Raw genomic sequence first — 16,510 nt, 5'->3', positions numbered from 1 at the left:
AAAAGGTAGAATTGTTATTGGTGCTTGAGCGTGCTCGTGCCACTCACTACCACTCTGTTCGGCAGCTCCAGCACTCTCCAGCCCAACAGTGTTTTCCTCTCACACCGCTCCAACATCAGCTTCCAACCACCAGCCAGCCAACAATATTTTTCTCTCACACCACTCTAGCCACCAGCTCCAGTTCCAGCCCAGCGAACAGAGTATACGGGAGCACGTGAAGCTACACGCTGATCCGATTTGGCGGACGACTAATATAAGCATGTAAAAAAAAGTGTGTTTCACAATGCAGTTTGATAGGATAAGAGCAAAAAAGTTGCCACCAGTTGTCAGATACCACAAACTGTAAGGGCCAGACGGCCAGTTTGGATGGGCTATGGCGGGTGATAATTCCACCAGCAACAATATAAGGCTTGACCACCAGCAGGAGCATGCATGTCGATGGCACATTCGATTCTAATAAGAACTTCTGTGCTGCCTCCGATCACAAGGAGTCACTGGAGGATAAGAAGATGTAGTCGGCCGGTGTCGAGCGACTGCTCGTCCGAACAACAAAACTTTCAACAATCACCATCAAACTATACAGGTAAAAGAGAGATGCTTCTGTTTCTGTCAACTGGTTATGCAAACATGCTTCTGTTTCTATCAACTAGAAGCTATTTTCTGTAATTCCGAAGAAAAAGAGATGGCGTACTTTTCAGATTTTCTTGTATTAGAGAGGACGAGAATTGAGCCAATTAAATATTAAATACAGAATTTTAAAAACTATATAGTATGCCTTAGGGAACCACCTTGATCTTAAAAACATATATGTCACAGCAAATCTCTACCAAGGGCTAGGACGAAATTATTTTCAAGCGAGGATCACTCTGTTCTGCTGGCAATCAGCAGCAGTACCTTTCTCTCACAGCAAATCAACACCAGTCACCAGCCACCCAGCAGTACTTTTCTCTCACAGCAAATCAACACCAGTCACTAGCCACAATCAGCCAAATCAGAGGAGAAGCAAAATATTTTCGATATATAATCAAATGCATTGCTACAGTAACAATGTTCTCATAAAAACATAGTTAGCTTGGACCTTATTTTCTCTGGGACATGCATCTTGCTTGAATGTTATCCTGCTGATTAATGAATGAAGATTGAAGCTCATGATCTATTTTTTAAAATAAAACATGTGAGGGGTGCACATGGCAGTGACGCCCATCTATCACTTAGGGCGTGGCCAATAGCAACGCCCGTTGTCCGCCCACTGCCGGCTGGGAGGAACCTCATGATGGTGGCGGGCCCTATATCTCAGCCAATAGGAGCAGAGCCAGACTGTCTTCGTCGGCTGCAGTCGGCGCATAGCGAAGTGCCTGCATGCTTCTCTCTCTTCTTCCACGTAGGCTCTCAGCCCACTCTGCGCCCTCCACTATACTTGCTCTTATAGCTAGACATGCATGCCTTAAGGAACCAAAAATTGTTCATGATTTTAATTCTGATGAATATGCAGTACACAATGTCATGGGTAGCTCAACCAGCCGATATAATAAACTGTGCAAAGGAAAAATACACAAACATTAGGTATATAACAGGAGATTTGATCACGTGACAAGATTTTCAAGAATTTTTTTCCAACACCCCTCAATTTTTTTAAAAAAAACGGATGACATCCTAGCCAGCTAGAAACTGGTTTTGACCCATTTAATCTGTATACACATTGTTTGCATTACTACTTTGGATCCTCTCAAAAAAAATTCCTTACTACTTTGGATATATAAATTTGTACTCCCTCCGTTATAAATTATAGGCCGTTTGACTCTTTTGATCCCAAGTTTGACCACTCGTCTTATTCAAAAATTTGTGCAAAATATGTCTTCTTTTGTTGTGGCTTGGTTTATCAATACAAGTTTTTTAAGAATGACGTAAATTTGATTGTGTTTGCATAAATTTTTTGAATAAGCCGATGGTCAAACTTGAGGTTAAAAAAGTCAAACGATCTATAATTTGGAACGGATGAAGTATGAGTTTGTTCTACCAAATTCTAAACGGTCTTGTACTTTTATTGCGCCTTATCTAATTAATCTAATCATTTAAAGTGCATAAAGTGTCAATATACGTGTTGTAAAATCTCAAAACCACCGCATTAATTATTTTAATCAAGTAATTAGGGGTATCCATCAATAATGTTGATTATAAATTATTTGGAAAATGACTACAAAAGTTATTCTGTGACAACGTAACCATATACTACTATATGCAATTTAAGTGGTGAAAAGAAATTTTGATTGTAGGCTCGTGATCATTATTCGGATGGGCATCTTGGTGCTCTTCTTCAAGTGGCGGATCAGCACTGCTCTTGTGACGATAAGCTCCCCCGACACAAACGACACAAGTACAGTTGGCGCAATGTGGACAGTGTCCATCGCCGGGGAGCTCTGGTTCGCCCTGATGTGGGTGCTCGACCAGCTGCCCAAGATGCAGCCTGTCCACCGCGCCGTCGACGTCACCGCGCTGGACGAGTCACTGCTACCGACCATGGACGTGTTCGTCACCACCGCGGATCCCGACAAGGAGCCGCCGCTGGTGACCGTGAACACCATCCTCTCCATCCTCGCCGCGGACTACCCCGCAGACAGGTTCACGTGCTACGTCTCCGACGATGGCGGTGCGCCGGTGACGCGCGAGGCCGTAGCCGAGGCTGCCCGGTTCGCCGGACTGTGGGTGCCGTTCTGCCGGAAGCACGGGGTCGAGCCGAGGAACCCGGAGGCCTACTTCTTCAGACCCGGCGGCACCGGCAGCGTTGGTGCTGGTGGCTACAAGGGGAGGGCGTGGCCGGAGCTGGCAAGGGACCGGAGGCGTGTGCGGCGGGAGTACGAGGAGCTGCGGCTGCGGATCGACGCGCTCAAGGCAGGAGACATGCGGCGCCAGCGGTGGTCGTCCCTGGCCGATGGAACCTGCTTGCGGCGCCGGCGCGGCACCGTGGAAGATCATGCCGGAGTTGTCGACGTGCTAATCGGTCGTCCCAGCCGCACGCCGCAGCTCGGCGTCAGGACCATCGTCGATGGCACCACTAACCAGCAGCTTGTGGACCTCAGCTCCGTGGATCTGAGGGTTCCAGCGGTTGTGTACATGTGCCGGGAGAAGCGCCACGGCCGCGCGCACCACCGGAAGGCCGGCGCCATGAACGCGCTTCTCCGTGCCTCGGCCGTGCTCTCCAACGCGCCCTTCATCCTCAACCTCGACTGCGACCACTACGTCAACAACTCGGAGGCCCTCCGCGCCGGAGCGTGCCTCCTCCTCGACGGCGGCGGCGTCGGCTGCGACGTCGCGTTCGTGCAGTTCCCGCAGCGCTTCGACGGCGTCGACCGCGCCGACCGCTACGCCAACCACAACCGCGTGTTCTTCAACTGCACAGAGCTCGGCCTCGACGGCCTCCAGGGACCCATTTACTTCGGCACCGGGTGCATGTTTCGCCGCTCGGCGCTATACGGCGTCGACCCGCCGCGCTGGAGACCGCGCCGCGGCGCTGCAGCAGGCAAGGATGACGACGACGCCATCAAGATCAAGCCTGACACGTTCGGCTTGTCGACGCCGTTACTTGGATCAGTGCGTGTGGTCTCGGAGCAATGCAGGAACACTACCACCTCTCCGTCGTGCTCCTTCGATGGCGCTGCCATCGGCGAGGCAACCGCCCTTGTCTCGTGCGGCTACCAGGACGGGACGGCGTGGGGCAGGGACATTGGCTGGATGTACGGCACCGTGACAGAGGACGTGGCCACTGGCCTCTGCCTGCGCCGGACGCGTTCCGCGGCACCGCGCCGCTCAACCTCACCGACCGGCTGCGCCAGGTCCTGCGCTGGGCGGCGGGCTCCCTCGAGATATTCTTCTCCCGCAACAACGCTCTCCGACTCCGCACCGGCGGCCGGCTCCATCCGCTGCAGCGCGTGGCGTACCTGAACACGACGGTGTACCCGTTCACCTCCATCTTCCTCCTAGCCTACTGCGCCTTCCCGGCGATCCCGCTTCTGGCGATGAACGCCACGGCCGCCGGCACCTTCTCCACGGGCACACCACCGCCGTCGGCCACGTACATCGCCTTCCTGGCGGCGCTGATGCTGACGCTCGTAGTGGTGGCCGTCCTGGAGGTGAGGTGGTCGGGCATCACGCTGGGCGAGTGGTGGCGGAACGAGCAGTTCTGGATGGTGTCAGCCACGAGCGCGTACCTGGCCGCGGTGGTGCAGGTGGCGCTCAAGGTCGCGGCGGGGAAGGAGATATCGTTCCGGCTGACGGCCAAGCAGACGACGACGAGCTCCGGCGCCGATGTGAAGGCAGAAAAGTTTGCGGAGCTGTATGCCGTGAGGTGGACGGTGCTGATGGTCCCACCGGCGGTGGTGCTGGCGGTGAACGTGATGTCCATGGCAGCTGCAGTAGAAGGGGGGCGGTGGAGGAATGGCCCGGCGGCGGTGCTCGCCGTGGTGTTCAACGCGTGGGTGGTGGTGCATCTCTACCCCTTCGCCCTGGGCCTCATGGGCCGTTGGAGCAAGACATTGAACCCCATACTCTTGCTTATTGCGGTGCTCACCATTCGATTAATATGTTTTATTCTCCATTTACACGTGCTTTGATGTACATATTTTTTCTCTGGAACATATTAGATGCAAACCAACCTTTCTGTGCAAGCTATGGAAACTACAATCTTCTTTCTCTTCGTGACCTTAATTATGGACACAAAGATTGGTGCAATATAGTAGAAGAGGAGGGGGGCATATGCATATGCCGCCGCCCGCCAGGGCCGGCAAATTTGTTGGCGTCCATCTTATGTCTCAGAGTCGTTATCTTGGCCCAGCTGCTTCACTGAATATTGCATATCAAAATAATGAGTCCTACATTGCGCCTAGCACTTTGCCTAGAACCGACGGAGAAACAAATCTTGACACTAGCACTGCTACGAAAATGATTTTTAGGAATGAATTAAAATGCATTCACTTCTAGAGAGCCTTTAATTTGTATCGGTTGGAAAACCTCTGTTGTCCCGGTTTCTCAATAAGGACCACTAATCCGGGACTAAAGGGGTCCTTTAGAAGTTTGGCAAGCGGAACAAAAGGTCACCTTTACTTAACATCAATCGGGACCAAAAGGGCTGCCAGTCCCGGCGCGGCGGGCACACACCCTTTGGTTGGACACACACAGAGCGTATACTCAGTGGCCGGCTAGAATAGCTTACTTTATAGCCAGGCTAACTTACTGTTTTGGGGCACACTGCCATCAGTCCAGCGCGAGTAATTGTTCCATGAGTACACTACACCACAACACCAATCGATGGACTTCAGTTGGTAAAAGTCTAGCAGCGTCGATGAACAGACAGTCGGTAAAACTTCCCGATGCACGATGAGTAGGTAATTCTAATTTTAAAGAGTAACCATCCGTCAGTAATGATATGTATATTTATCAATTGATGGTCAGTCGACAATTGTGTTTCCAATATAGAAACGTTAGTCGGTAAATAGAGCTAAGAATTTGAAGAAGAGCTCTAGAACCCACTCGTCGATCGTGGGGTGTCAGACCTGGGGCGACGGGACTGCTCACATGCATAGAATGTTCTAGAGTAAGAAATATCACGTCGGATAGGACTTACCGCATTGTAACTACTGTCCACATGTCATTCACTTTGTTTTTCATTTGCCTTATCTCCTTTCTCACCCAACCTCCACCGCTCACTATGCAAAGCACGCTTGCCATCCACTGCCGCTCCGCCACGAGGGGACCGCTCCAGGCCACCAGCTGCTGGAACCCCGCCATGGGCAGCGGCCGCCCACGAAACACGATCTAGATCTATAGGCTTATTAGGAGGAGTGAGGCTACCTCGCCACCACCATCCTCGCCATCGCACGGGCTTCCGCGGTCGGCTCTGGTGGCGGCGTGGCGGGAGGAGGGTAGGGGGTCTTGAACGGCGGCGGCAAGGTTCCACCCGTGTCGCCCGAGAGGGTGACACGGGGGAGATGAAGCAGGCGGTTCGTTGTCGATGGAGCTTAAAATAATTTCTAGGAAATCAAACACCTCCTAAGTTGTTTATCTCTTGTAAAATTTTCGTTGAACCTTGCCCATGTCTAAAAATGGGCTCTCGGTATTTTACCGTGGGAATAATGTTCACGACTGGCAACAGGTATTCAGTTTCACAGCCTTATCTCCTCCATTCCATCTTTCAGGAAAGCAAAGGGTGGGCAGAATACGATCCATTTCCTCCGAATTTCGCCGAAAACGAAATGCCCCTCGCAAAATTACACCCTTTCCCTCGCAGCCTCGCCAAAGTTGACCAGCATAATTAAAGGAGGCATCTATAAAATAGCAACGTCCCTTTCAGATTGCAAGTTATTGCGAACCTAGGAGTATGTCATCAAACTAAGAGCATCTCCGAGAGCTCTTGTATTTATAAATAGCTAAAATTATGATATAGCTATTATGTAAAACAAAATAACTAGCAAAAAAAAGGATGAAATCCAACAGCTTCTCCAAATAAAAAAGGAATAGTTAGTGCTCAGCTCTAGACAAAGATGCCCAGCGGCACCCCCTAGATAGAAAACGAGGATAGAAGACGAGATAGATAGAATTTCTGTTGGATGTGAGTTTTTTATCTTCCTTTTTTAAAAAAAAAACTCACCCAAAATACAAGAGCTCTTGGAGATGCTCTACCGGTGGTCCTCCCTGTTTTAGCAGAGACCAGCATGGAAACACTGCGCATGCTCTTTCAGGATCAGAGTCTCTGAACCTCCAAACCAGAGACGAAGAAAACGACCTCACCTGCAGCAAATATTCTGAACTAAAGCCGGGTCTCGCTTTTCTGATACCGACGGGGAACAAACGAGTGCGTCGAGATAGCATGCATAGCAAGAGGATGAGTAGAAAGAAGGGGGGACGAAGAGCAATCGCCATCTATCATGGAAGAGGAAAACAGGAAGAGACTAGCTAGCTTCCTGGATTGTTCTTTCTTTCTTGCGCCCCGAAATGACATTGTTCCAGGAAGCAATAGTTACCACATTTGTACAAGCAGCCCATCATCTTTCTGCCTAATCCCACGCGACAAGCTACACACATAAGTATATATGGCAGCCAGCAGGACGCCTCTTCTAGCTAGGCAGCTGCCATTGTGCAGATGGATCAAGGTTCAAGGCAAAAGCTAGTAGCTAGTACGCGCCCTGGGCGAGGTTGAACATGACTTGATGTTTGTACACGCACGGCGAGCTAGGTAGAGTAGCAGCAGATGCAGAGCACTACTGGCTGCGGCATATCAATTGAAGCTATGTGAGTAGTTGTCGAGCAGCACTCACTAATTACTTGAAACCACGATCGATCACTGGATCGCCTCAAAAGGAGAAGAGCAACCGCCTGCTTCGATCCATCCATCGATCGATCTCCTCGCCGTCGTCCTCAAAATGGCGCGGACGGCATCCTCTGCAGAGTCTTCTTCACCGGCACCGCCACCTCCACGGACGCCCTCAGCTGCGGAATCGAGAAAAAGGCGCGAGCTTTGACTTTGAGCAAGCATCGATGGATGGCTAGGTGCGCGCTCGGTGCGAGTGGGGTTTCCGATCGGTTACCTGCTCGTACTTGACGCGGAGGCTCTCGTTCTCCTGCTGCAGGAGCTGCACCTCCTGCTCCAGCTCGCGGACGTAGGCCTGCTTGCGCGCGCGGGAGCGCGCCGCGGACTCGCGGTTCTTGATCATGCGCTTCTTGCGGCGGTCGGAGCCTCCGGCCCCGGCCCCGGCCCCGGCCCAGGCGGCCGCCGCCGCGCCGGGGCCGAGGCACATCTCGTCCTCGAGCGCGCTGCGGGCGGCGCCGGCGTCGGGGTTGTAGGCGGAGAAGAAGGGCGCCGGGGACGCGGCGGCATTGCGGAAGCCGGCGCCGAGGTCCATGTGGCGGCGCCCGCCGTCCGCGGCGTAGATGCCGGCGGAGGAGCCGCCCGCGGTGGAGAGGAGGTGGAGGCGGGAGCTGAGGCTGAGCTGCGTGGAGATGAAGGCGCCGCAAGGGGAGGCCGCGGCCGCGGCGAGCGGCTGCGGCGGAACCGCGCTGGGGCTGCTGGCGGCGTCCCCCCAGATGTCCTCGTCGTCCTCCATGTCCATGGCCGCCGCCATCCCACTTCCCACCGCTCCTCGCGCGTTGGCGCCTCTACGCTGCGCTTGCTTGTTTTGGGCACGCACCGGCGCCCCACAGGGCCACAGGGCTGGGTGGGTGGGTGGCTTTAGTAGCCGCGGCCTCCTGGGGCCGAGCCAGGGTTCACCAAACCGGTGGGAACTGATCCGGTTTGACCGCAAACCGGTCCGGCCCGATTCTGGTTTGGACTAGCCGATCCAAATTCCCGATGCACCATGAGTCGGTAATTCTCATTTTAAAGAGTAACCATATGTCAGTAAAGATATGTATATTTATCAATTGATGGTCAGTCGACAATTGTGTTTCCAATATAGAACCGTCAGTTGGTAAATATGGCTAAGAATTTGAAGAAGAGCTCTAGAACCCACTCGTCGATCGTGGGGTGTCAGACTTGGGCGGCGGGACTGCTCACATGCATAGAATGTTCTAGAGTAAGAAATATCACGTCGGATAGGACTTACCGCATTGTAACTACTGTCCACATGTCATTCACTTTGTTTTTCATTTGCCTTATCTCCTTTCTCACCCAACCTCCATCGCTCACTATGCAAAGCACGCTTGCCATCCACTGCCGCTCCGCCACGAGGGGACCGCTCCAGGCCACCAGCTGCTGGACCCCACCATGGGCAGCGGCCACCCACGAAACACGATCTAGATCTATAGGATTAGGAGGAGTGAGGCTACCTCGCCACCACCATCCTCGCCATCGCACGGGCTTCTGCGGTCGGCTCTGGTGGCAGCGTGGCGGCAGGAGGGTAGGGGGGTCTTGAACGGCGGCGGCCAGGTTCCACCCGTGTCGCCCGAGAGGGTGACACGGGGGAGATGAAGCAGGCGGTTCGTTGTCGATAGAGCTTAAAATAAGTTCTAGGAAATCAAACACCTCCTAAGTTGTTTATCTCTTGTAAAATTTTCGTTGAACCTTGCCCATGTCTAAAAATGGGCTCTCGGTATTTTACCGTGGGAATAATGTTCTGATTAAAGGCTCTGAAACCGTGAAGCGGGCCTCGGATCATTGTCATAAATCTGAGCTCGATCCTCTTTTTTAACGGAAGCACAGCAGCTGCAAGAAAAATGGAGACCAAACGGCGCATGTATATGACCTGTCCTGATTTGGGAGCGGAGACAGGACACGTCCCTGCGGGACAAACCATTGGGGAATGCAAAGGCGACGCCCATATGATTGATGAGTGATGACATCGCCCGGCCGGCCAGGGGCAGGGCGCCCAGCGATGACCTCATCGATCCTCTCCTGGTCCTGGGTTCCGTCGCGGCCGGCGGGCCAATCCGGCGCCCTGGCCGTGGCCGTGGTGTGCATGTGCGCCGTGCCATCCACCTCCATCCTCGGTGGATTAAATAGGCTCGCTAGATCCGTCTCGCGATTTACAGCCCATTCATTCAAAAAAAATTTATAAATAGACTTCATTTAATACTTTATACATGTATCAAAATATTCGATGTGACGTTTTTTGTGTTTACGGGATTTATATGTAAAGATCTAAACAGAGCCAAAGTCGTAAAGCAGACAGTACTCTGATATTCCCATGTCCCCACCACCACGCTATCATCATACGGAGTAATGTCATGCGGCCATCATCTCTCATATAGAGCTCGCTAACTGTTGTCGGTCAAAACCCACCGGCGAGTAGCAACAGGCAACACGAAGAGCCGGGAGGCTGCCGGGGCGCTGGCTGGCACCGGTCCCTCGATCAACAGCCCAGATCCTGGCACACGCTGACACTTCCGGAGATGCAGGGCGTGCCACCTGACCTATACCCGATCAAGAAGGTGCGAACGTGCTTTCGACGATTTGCCTGCATGCACAAACACGTGTAAACATTAGTCCGAGCAGTGGTCGGCTCCCCGGGACGACTCTTGCATCGGCTTTAAAGAGCCGATCGAGTCCCGGTGTCAGATCAGATCTGCATATCCGGATATTAATAGATAAAGCAAATAACTGCAAAAACTGCTTCAATTAGATCTAGCTAATCCAATCCACGACGGTAAAAGCTTCACTGCTAGATCGGAACATCATACACGTAGTTAGGCCTAATGAGCGTAATAGATAACCAAACCTTAACCAGAATAGAGGCCTAAGAATAAGCGAAAGTCGATTCCCGGATCAATCCCTATTAAGATCAAGGCAAAACATCTAATACGTCGCCGGATCGTCCAACCCATTTGCAAGGCCTAACCTAACAGATATTAAGCTGATTCTTAAGTATAAGAACAAATCATAATAGATTAGATCTACTAGATAGAAAAGAAGCAGGGTGTTATCTCTACGCGACTAACTCTATGCAACGAGAATTAGCGTAAGATTAATACATGATCACGCAGAGATAACATGATATTCATAGATGATAAACAGCAAGAGCATGATAAATCTACTAAAGGTCAGATAAATATCTAAGCAGGGCCAAAGTCGTAAAGCAGGCGGTACTCCGATATTCCCATGTCCCCACCACCACGCTATCATCGTACTACTGTCATGCGGCCATCATCTCTCATATAGAGCTCGCTAACATCCTTTTTTTCCGTCGCTGTCCTTTTTCCTTCGAGGAACAGAACGGCGTCCCGGCCACCTGTTTCGTGCGCACGGCGTGCGCATCGGCGGCTTTGATTTTCCGCTCCCCAGCCGGCCGCCGCGCCGGCGCAGTCGCAGCAGCAGCAGCAGCGCGGCATCCGCCGAATTCACCATGATCGATCAGTCCATCACTGCAGCACGCCGATCGGGGGCGTTCGCGGCTTCGCTTCGGGGGGCGTGTGGTACTTGGTACGCGGCCGTGCGGGGGCGGCAGCGAGGGGGTGCGTACGTCGCGGCGCGGGCATCCGACACGTCAAATATTCTGCTTTCTTGTGATGGCCGCTCGGCCGGGCCTCCGCCGCGGTAGTACGTGCGCATGCATGGCACCACATTGGCCATGCTCATGCTGTACCTGCCCCTGCCGAGATGCGGCCTGCCCTGCCGCTTTCTCGCCGCGAGCCGAGCTCATCCACAGGAACAACCTCAGGCGAAGCGCTCAGCTTGGAGGCTGCCGGCTCCTTTTATTTCCTTCCTCAAGCCCAGGTCCCTGCCCAGTGCCCGCCACAAAGGCTGGGAGTATACTATAAATTGTCCAGTCCACGTATATTTCTATCGCAAGGACGACCTGCCCGGGCCGGCTCTCGTGGTCCACGGTAGAATTCGAGAGGTTCGCCACCACGGCGCGGGGATGCTTGATCGAAACTTGAGCAACGGTGGTAGGGTCATTTTAGGGGAGGATCCCCTTATCATTCCGACCGGTTAACTTTCTAATCGGCTAATATAGCCTCTCAACTCTTATTTTTGATCAAACTCGTTCTTATACTGATAGGAGCGTTAATCTAATTATATAGTAATATATATAATAATTTGTATACTTGCATAATCACTTGATATACTTGCACATATTGCTGGAACGGGCTCTAAATTTGAGAAAGAGTAAATTTCACTGGCGGTCCCCAAACTTGTCCCGAGATTTCAAGTAGGTCCCGGTACTCTCAAAATGCACGTCTAGGTCCCTGAACTTGTCCCGAGTTCTCATCCCGGTCCCGGTACTCTCAAAATGCACGTCTAGGTCCCTGAACTTGCTAATCCATTTCATATATGTCCAAATCTCCATAACATGCTCTCCAAACAGTACGATTAAGTGAACTAATAGGTGGGGCCCATATGGCTGTCACACCTCTCCCTTCTCCCTCCTCCCTCTGTATGGGCGCCGCCGGACCCCACCCCTAGCGTCCGTCGCCACCCATGCGCTTGCGCTGCCACGATGGACCTCAGCTCCGCGCCGCCCCGGTCCTCGTTCATGCCCCAACCGCCGCTTGGCCACGCCGACGGCGGACCCTCCATGGCCACCACCGCCGGCGCGCCCTGGCGGGCGAGCCCCGCTCCGGTCCTGGTCCCGGTCCAGCGCCCGCGGGCCCGCACAGCGCCGCCCCGGCCGGCGAGCCGGCGACCCCCTCGCCCGAGCCTGCCCCCTTCCCATCTGTTAGTTCACTTAATCGTACTATTTGGAGAGCATGTTATGGAGATTTGGACCTATATGAAATGGATTAGCAAGTTCAGGGACCTAGACGTGCATTTTGAGAGTACCGGGACCGGGATGAGAACTCGGGACAAGTTCAGGGACCTAGACGTGCATTTTGAGAGTACCGGGACCTACTTGAAATCTCGGAACAAGTTTGGGGACCGCCAGTGAAATTTACTCTTTGAGAAAACTATAGACACACAGAAGTGATTAGTAGTGTCTTCTATTGTTTTAAGTATCTACTCCGATCCAACAAGAAGCACCTTCATAGCAGGATCAGCCAATTCCAAATGATCAATTCGTCCTATAAGACTGGGATTTATAGGCTTAAGAAAAGAAAATGAGATTAAGGAAACGAAAATATGCCCACAAGGAAACAGCAAGAGATTGGGATTAAGAATGATTCATGCTATGGTAGGATGTACAACTTCTGTTAATCCTTTTGCTAGAAAAAGGGAGGAAAAATGGGAAGAGAACGAGGGAGTAGAAGGAAAGTTTGTGCTGTCGTGAGGTTTTTCCAAGAAGCTGTATAGAATCTTGAGTGACCACATCCATTTTGCAAGCACTAATGATACTGATTTTTTTAAGGGGAACTAATGATACTAACTAGTAGTAGATTAATCTAGCTTGGGGGCCCTGATTTTTTGGGGGCCCTGTGCCAGTGCACAGGTTGCGCGTGCCTAGGGACGGCCCTGTACTGATACAGCTCTCCACGCTAATATGAGACCGATACGAAAAGTCGATTTTACTCTTGGCTCCTCCTTCCCATACTCAATTTTCGTGGTTGTATCGCTATAACTAATCAATGATGCAACACAATAGATCCATTATATATTTTGTCTCCTAGCTCGTTGTCTCTTGTATGTGTTGAAGTGCCCTGTCATATTTAATTTAATCTAGATAATACAAAAACAAAATGCATATGTTTGCTCAACTTTTTGCAGCACCGTTCAATATGCAAATTGAGAAGAATAAATAACTAAGGGTATATATGTTTTCTCAACTTTCTACAACACCGCTCAACGTGCAAATTGAGGAGAATAAATAACTAAGGGTAAAGAGAACTTTTCGCATTAGCATCATACTATTGTAGAGCATCACGTAGAATAAGGATTAATTTGACCTAAAAACAAAACTGGAAGAACTAAATTGAACATTCTAAAAGTTGAGGGACGAACATGATCCTCGAAATAAAGTTAAGGGACCAAAACATCTATTTTGCCATCAAACGGCTCATCCATACCTATGAGTGCGCAAGGCAGCAATTTCAACATGGAAAAACACAAGTCTATGTATATACACACACCTGCACGAGGCATGGTAGCCGCGGTTGTTAGCGTGAACTAGTCATAGAATTTCCAGTTTTCCACCCTCCTATCCAACTATCACATCAAGATCAAGCCTCTCTGCGTGGGTTAAGGCCATGTTAGTTTCAAAAAAATTCTTATAGTACCCACCACATCGAATCTTCGGACATATACATGGGGCATCAAATGCAGTTGAAAAAATAACTCATTACACAATTTAACCGTAAACAACGAGACGAATCTTTTAAGCCTAATTAGTTTATAATTAGATATTAATTACTAAATAACAACAAAAATGCTACCAAATTCAAAAATTTTCACGAACTAAACAAGGCCTAAGGATGGAGGTCGGGGATCTAGAACTCTAGAGGAAGGCCAAAGGAGAAATTTCGTCCCATGGTACCGTCAGGGCAACAGGGGTGTGACCAGTCGAAATGGTGGAGGATGGCCAGTGAAATTCAATATATACAGCATCCAAAACATCATTTCTGTACTATCTAAATTTCTGTAACAATGTCACAGCAGTAATAGAATAGTATATTTGATGCATTGCTAATTTTTTTAACGCCACGTATTTGAGAATAAAAAAATGTACGCTAGAAACACTAGTACAGTGGCAAATCGTGAAAGGCGGAAAGATTACCAATGAGTTCTTTGCATTCCTGAGTCATCGTGGGGGTGCACATTTTCCTTTGTGTCCATGATAACTTTTGTTGACTAATCAATAATGATACTTACTCCATTTATCGTGAGAATTTTGCGTGGAAATTCTATGGCTACTTGAGGGTGAGGCTTGAATTGTGCCACCCATTTGTTCTTTTTTTGTACAACCGTGTAGTACTACGCTTCAGGAACTAAAGTAGTTCTGGTTGCTTTATGGGAACTACACAAAACTTACTTTTAATAATAAGCGTGCACGTAGTATATATGTCCTGCTAGATGTTTAAGCTACGCTAGCTCGAGCCTGTGTCCCAGTGCTGTCACTTCTTGAAAGCCTTTGAACAGTGAACCAGTGGTAATGCATTGACAATTTGTTCTTTGAGCTTGTTTGGTTCACACTAGGGTTCCTAGTGCACACAAGCCGAGAAAAAAATATTACATGCATGGAGTGCTAAATGAAGTCTATTTGCAAAAATTTTTCAGGGGTGTGTATAACTTTTGCGATAAATCTAATGACGGTAATTAATCGATGATTGGCTACAATGATTCTACAGTAACCATCCTCTAATAACACGATCAAAAAACTGATTTTATTTAACATCGTAATTAGCTGTCAAAGTTTTCTGGTACTCCCTAGTGCAGGAAAGAAAGAAGGCCCTCTGTGAGCATAGTACATGAGAAAACACAGGGGCCTGATCAGTGGCAGACGCATGTAAAAGAGCGGCGCACCAGAAAGAATTTTTCGGTCGGTCACTCATCCCCAAATTGCTCCGAACCAAACACACTCAATCTTGGAGTTCTTTGCAGATCGGCTTCCTGAAAAGAAGTTACAACTTGTTGGTATGAATATTCTATTAATTCTATTAACGACTGGGTTGGGATGTCACAATTATACTTTTGAAGGATGTCATACGTGGTGCAAGATTTTCTACTGCTCAGGAACAGTGGTGAACATATATTTACAAAGTACACTTGGTGCATCCAGTGTCTCTGGTGTAGTTTCACAAGATATCTTGCCGGCTGAAACGATCATGGTCACGAGGACGAAGGCAGAGGAAATTATGGCTTTATCGTCTTGGGCTATCTGTCTATCTCGTACCCTAATGGCTTAATTTGTAGCCAAGTGGGTCCCTGGCTGTGGCACATCTGACATCCCCATTCCCCAGGGTTCCAACAAGTTCCATCTGAAACTTTTGTGATAGCACATCTGAAACTTTTGTGATAGCAGACAGGTGCTTACTAATTTTTTTTAGAATAAAGAGAGGTTCTTGGAGGAGTAGATGATTGCTATTTGGGTGATGTTACCTATGCTAGCTACGTACTATGTTAGAGTTTTTTATTCTTTAAAAAGAAAGTATTCTGGACTTTGTTGACGCTTAAGGTAATAAGGTGGAAGGATTGTGGTTCACGGGGACCTAAGGTGATGTGACAGCATATCCTGATCACTCCTGGCGGGTGTAGGCAAAGCAATGCTAGCTACCTTATCTAAAAAAGGAAATTACACAAAAAGATCATAAGCAAGCTCCGTGTTAAGGTAATGATTGATCACGACTGGCAACATGTATTCAGTTTCACAGCCTTATCTCCTCCATTCCATCTTTCAGGAAAGCAAAGGGTGGGCAGAATACGATCCATTTCCTCCGAATTTCGCCGAAAACGAAATGCCCCTCGCAAAATTACACCATTTCCCTCGCTGCCTCGCCAAAGTTGACCAGCATAATTAAAGGAGGCATCTATAAAATAGCAACGTCACTTTCGGATTGCAAGTTATTGCGAACCTAGGAGTATGTCATCAAACTAAGAGCATCTCCGAGAGCTCTTGTATCTATAAATAGCTAAAATTCTGATATAACTATTATGTAAAAAAAAATAACTAGAAAAAAAGGATGAAATCCAACAGCTTCTCCAAATAAAAAAGGAATATTTAGTGCTCAGCTCTAGGCAAAGATGCCCAGCGGCACCCCTAGATAGAAAACGAGGATAGAAAACGAGATAGATAGAATTTCTGTTAGATGTGAGTTTTTTATCTTCCTTTTTTTTAAAAAAAAACTCACCCAAAATATAAAAACTCTTGGAGATGCTCTACCGGTGGTCCTCCCTGTTTTAGCAGAGACCAGCATGGAAACACTGCGCATGCTCTTTCAGGATCAGAGTCTCTGAACCTCCAAACCAGAGACGAAGAAAACGACCGCACCTGCAGCAAATATTCTGAACTAAAGCCGGGTCTCGCTTTTCTGATACCGACGGGGAACAAACGAGTGCGTCGAGATAGCATGCATAGCAAGAGGATGAGTAGAAAGAGGGGGGGGGGGGGGGGCGAAGAGCAATCGCCATCTATCCTGGAAGAGGAAAACAGGAAGAGAC

The 16,510-nt window shown here is 49.6% G+C and overlaps 1 protein-coding gene and 1 pseudogene across 1 annotated transcript; one reads left to right on the top strand and one right to left on the bottom strand.

The window, feature by feature from the left end:
* Positions 1-428: 428 nt before the first annotated feature.
* Positions 429-4,670, top strand: LOC120695460 (annotated as a pseudogene).
* A 2,248-nt stretch (positions 4,671-6,918) lies between these two features.
* On the bottom strand, positions 6,919-8,182 carry LOC120685692 (ABSCISIC ACID-INSENSITIVE 5-like protein 2). The gene is made up of 2 exons (XM_039967747.1): positions 7,578-8,182; positions 6,919-7,479 (listed from the first exon to the last, which is right to left on the bottom strand). Exons 1-2 carry the CDS (start codon positions 8,109-8,111, stop codon positions 7,408-7,410), a joined length of 606 nt encoding a protein of 201 aa, XP_039823681.1. The 5' UTR covers positions 8,112-8,182; the 3' UTR covers positions 6,919-7,407.
* Between the last annotated feature and the right edge of the window lie 8,328 nt (positions 8,183-16,510).

The sequence above is a fragment of the Panicum virgatum genome, chromosome 2K (assembly GCF_016808335.1).
Source record: "Panicum virgatum strain AP13 chromosome 2K, P.virgatum_v5, whole genome shotgun sequence".
NCBI lineage: Eukaryota > Viridiplantae > Streptophyta > Magnoliopsida > Poales > Poaceae > Panicum > Panicum virgatum.
Note: the sequence above shows the minus strand (reverse complement) of the source record. Positions and strands in the feature narration are given on the sequence as shown.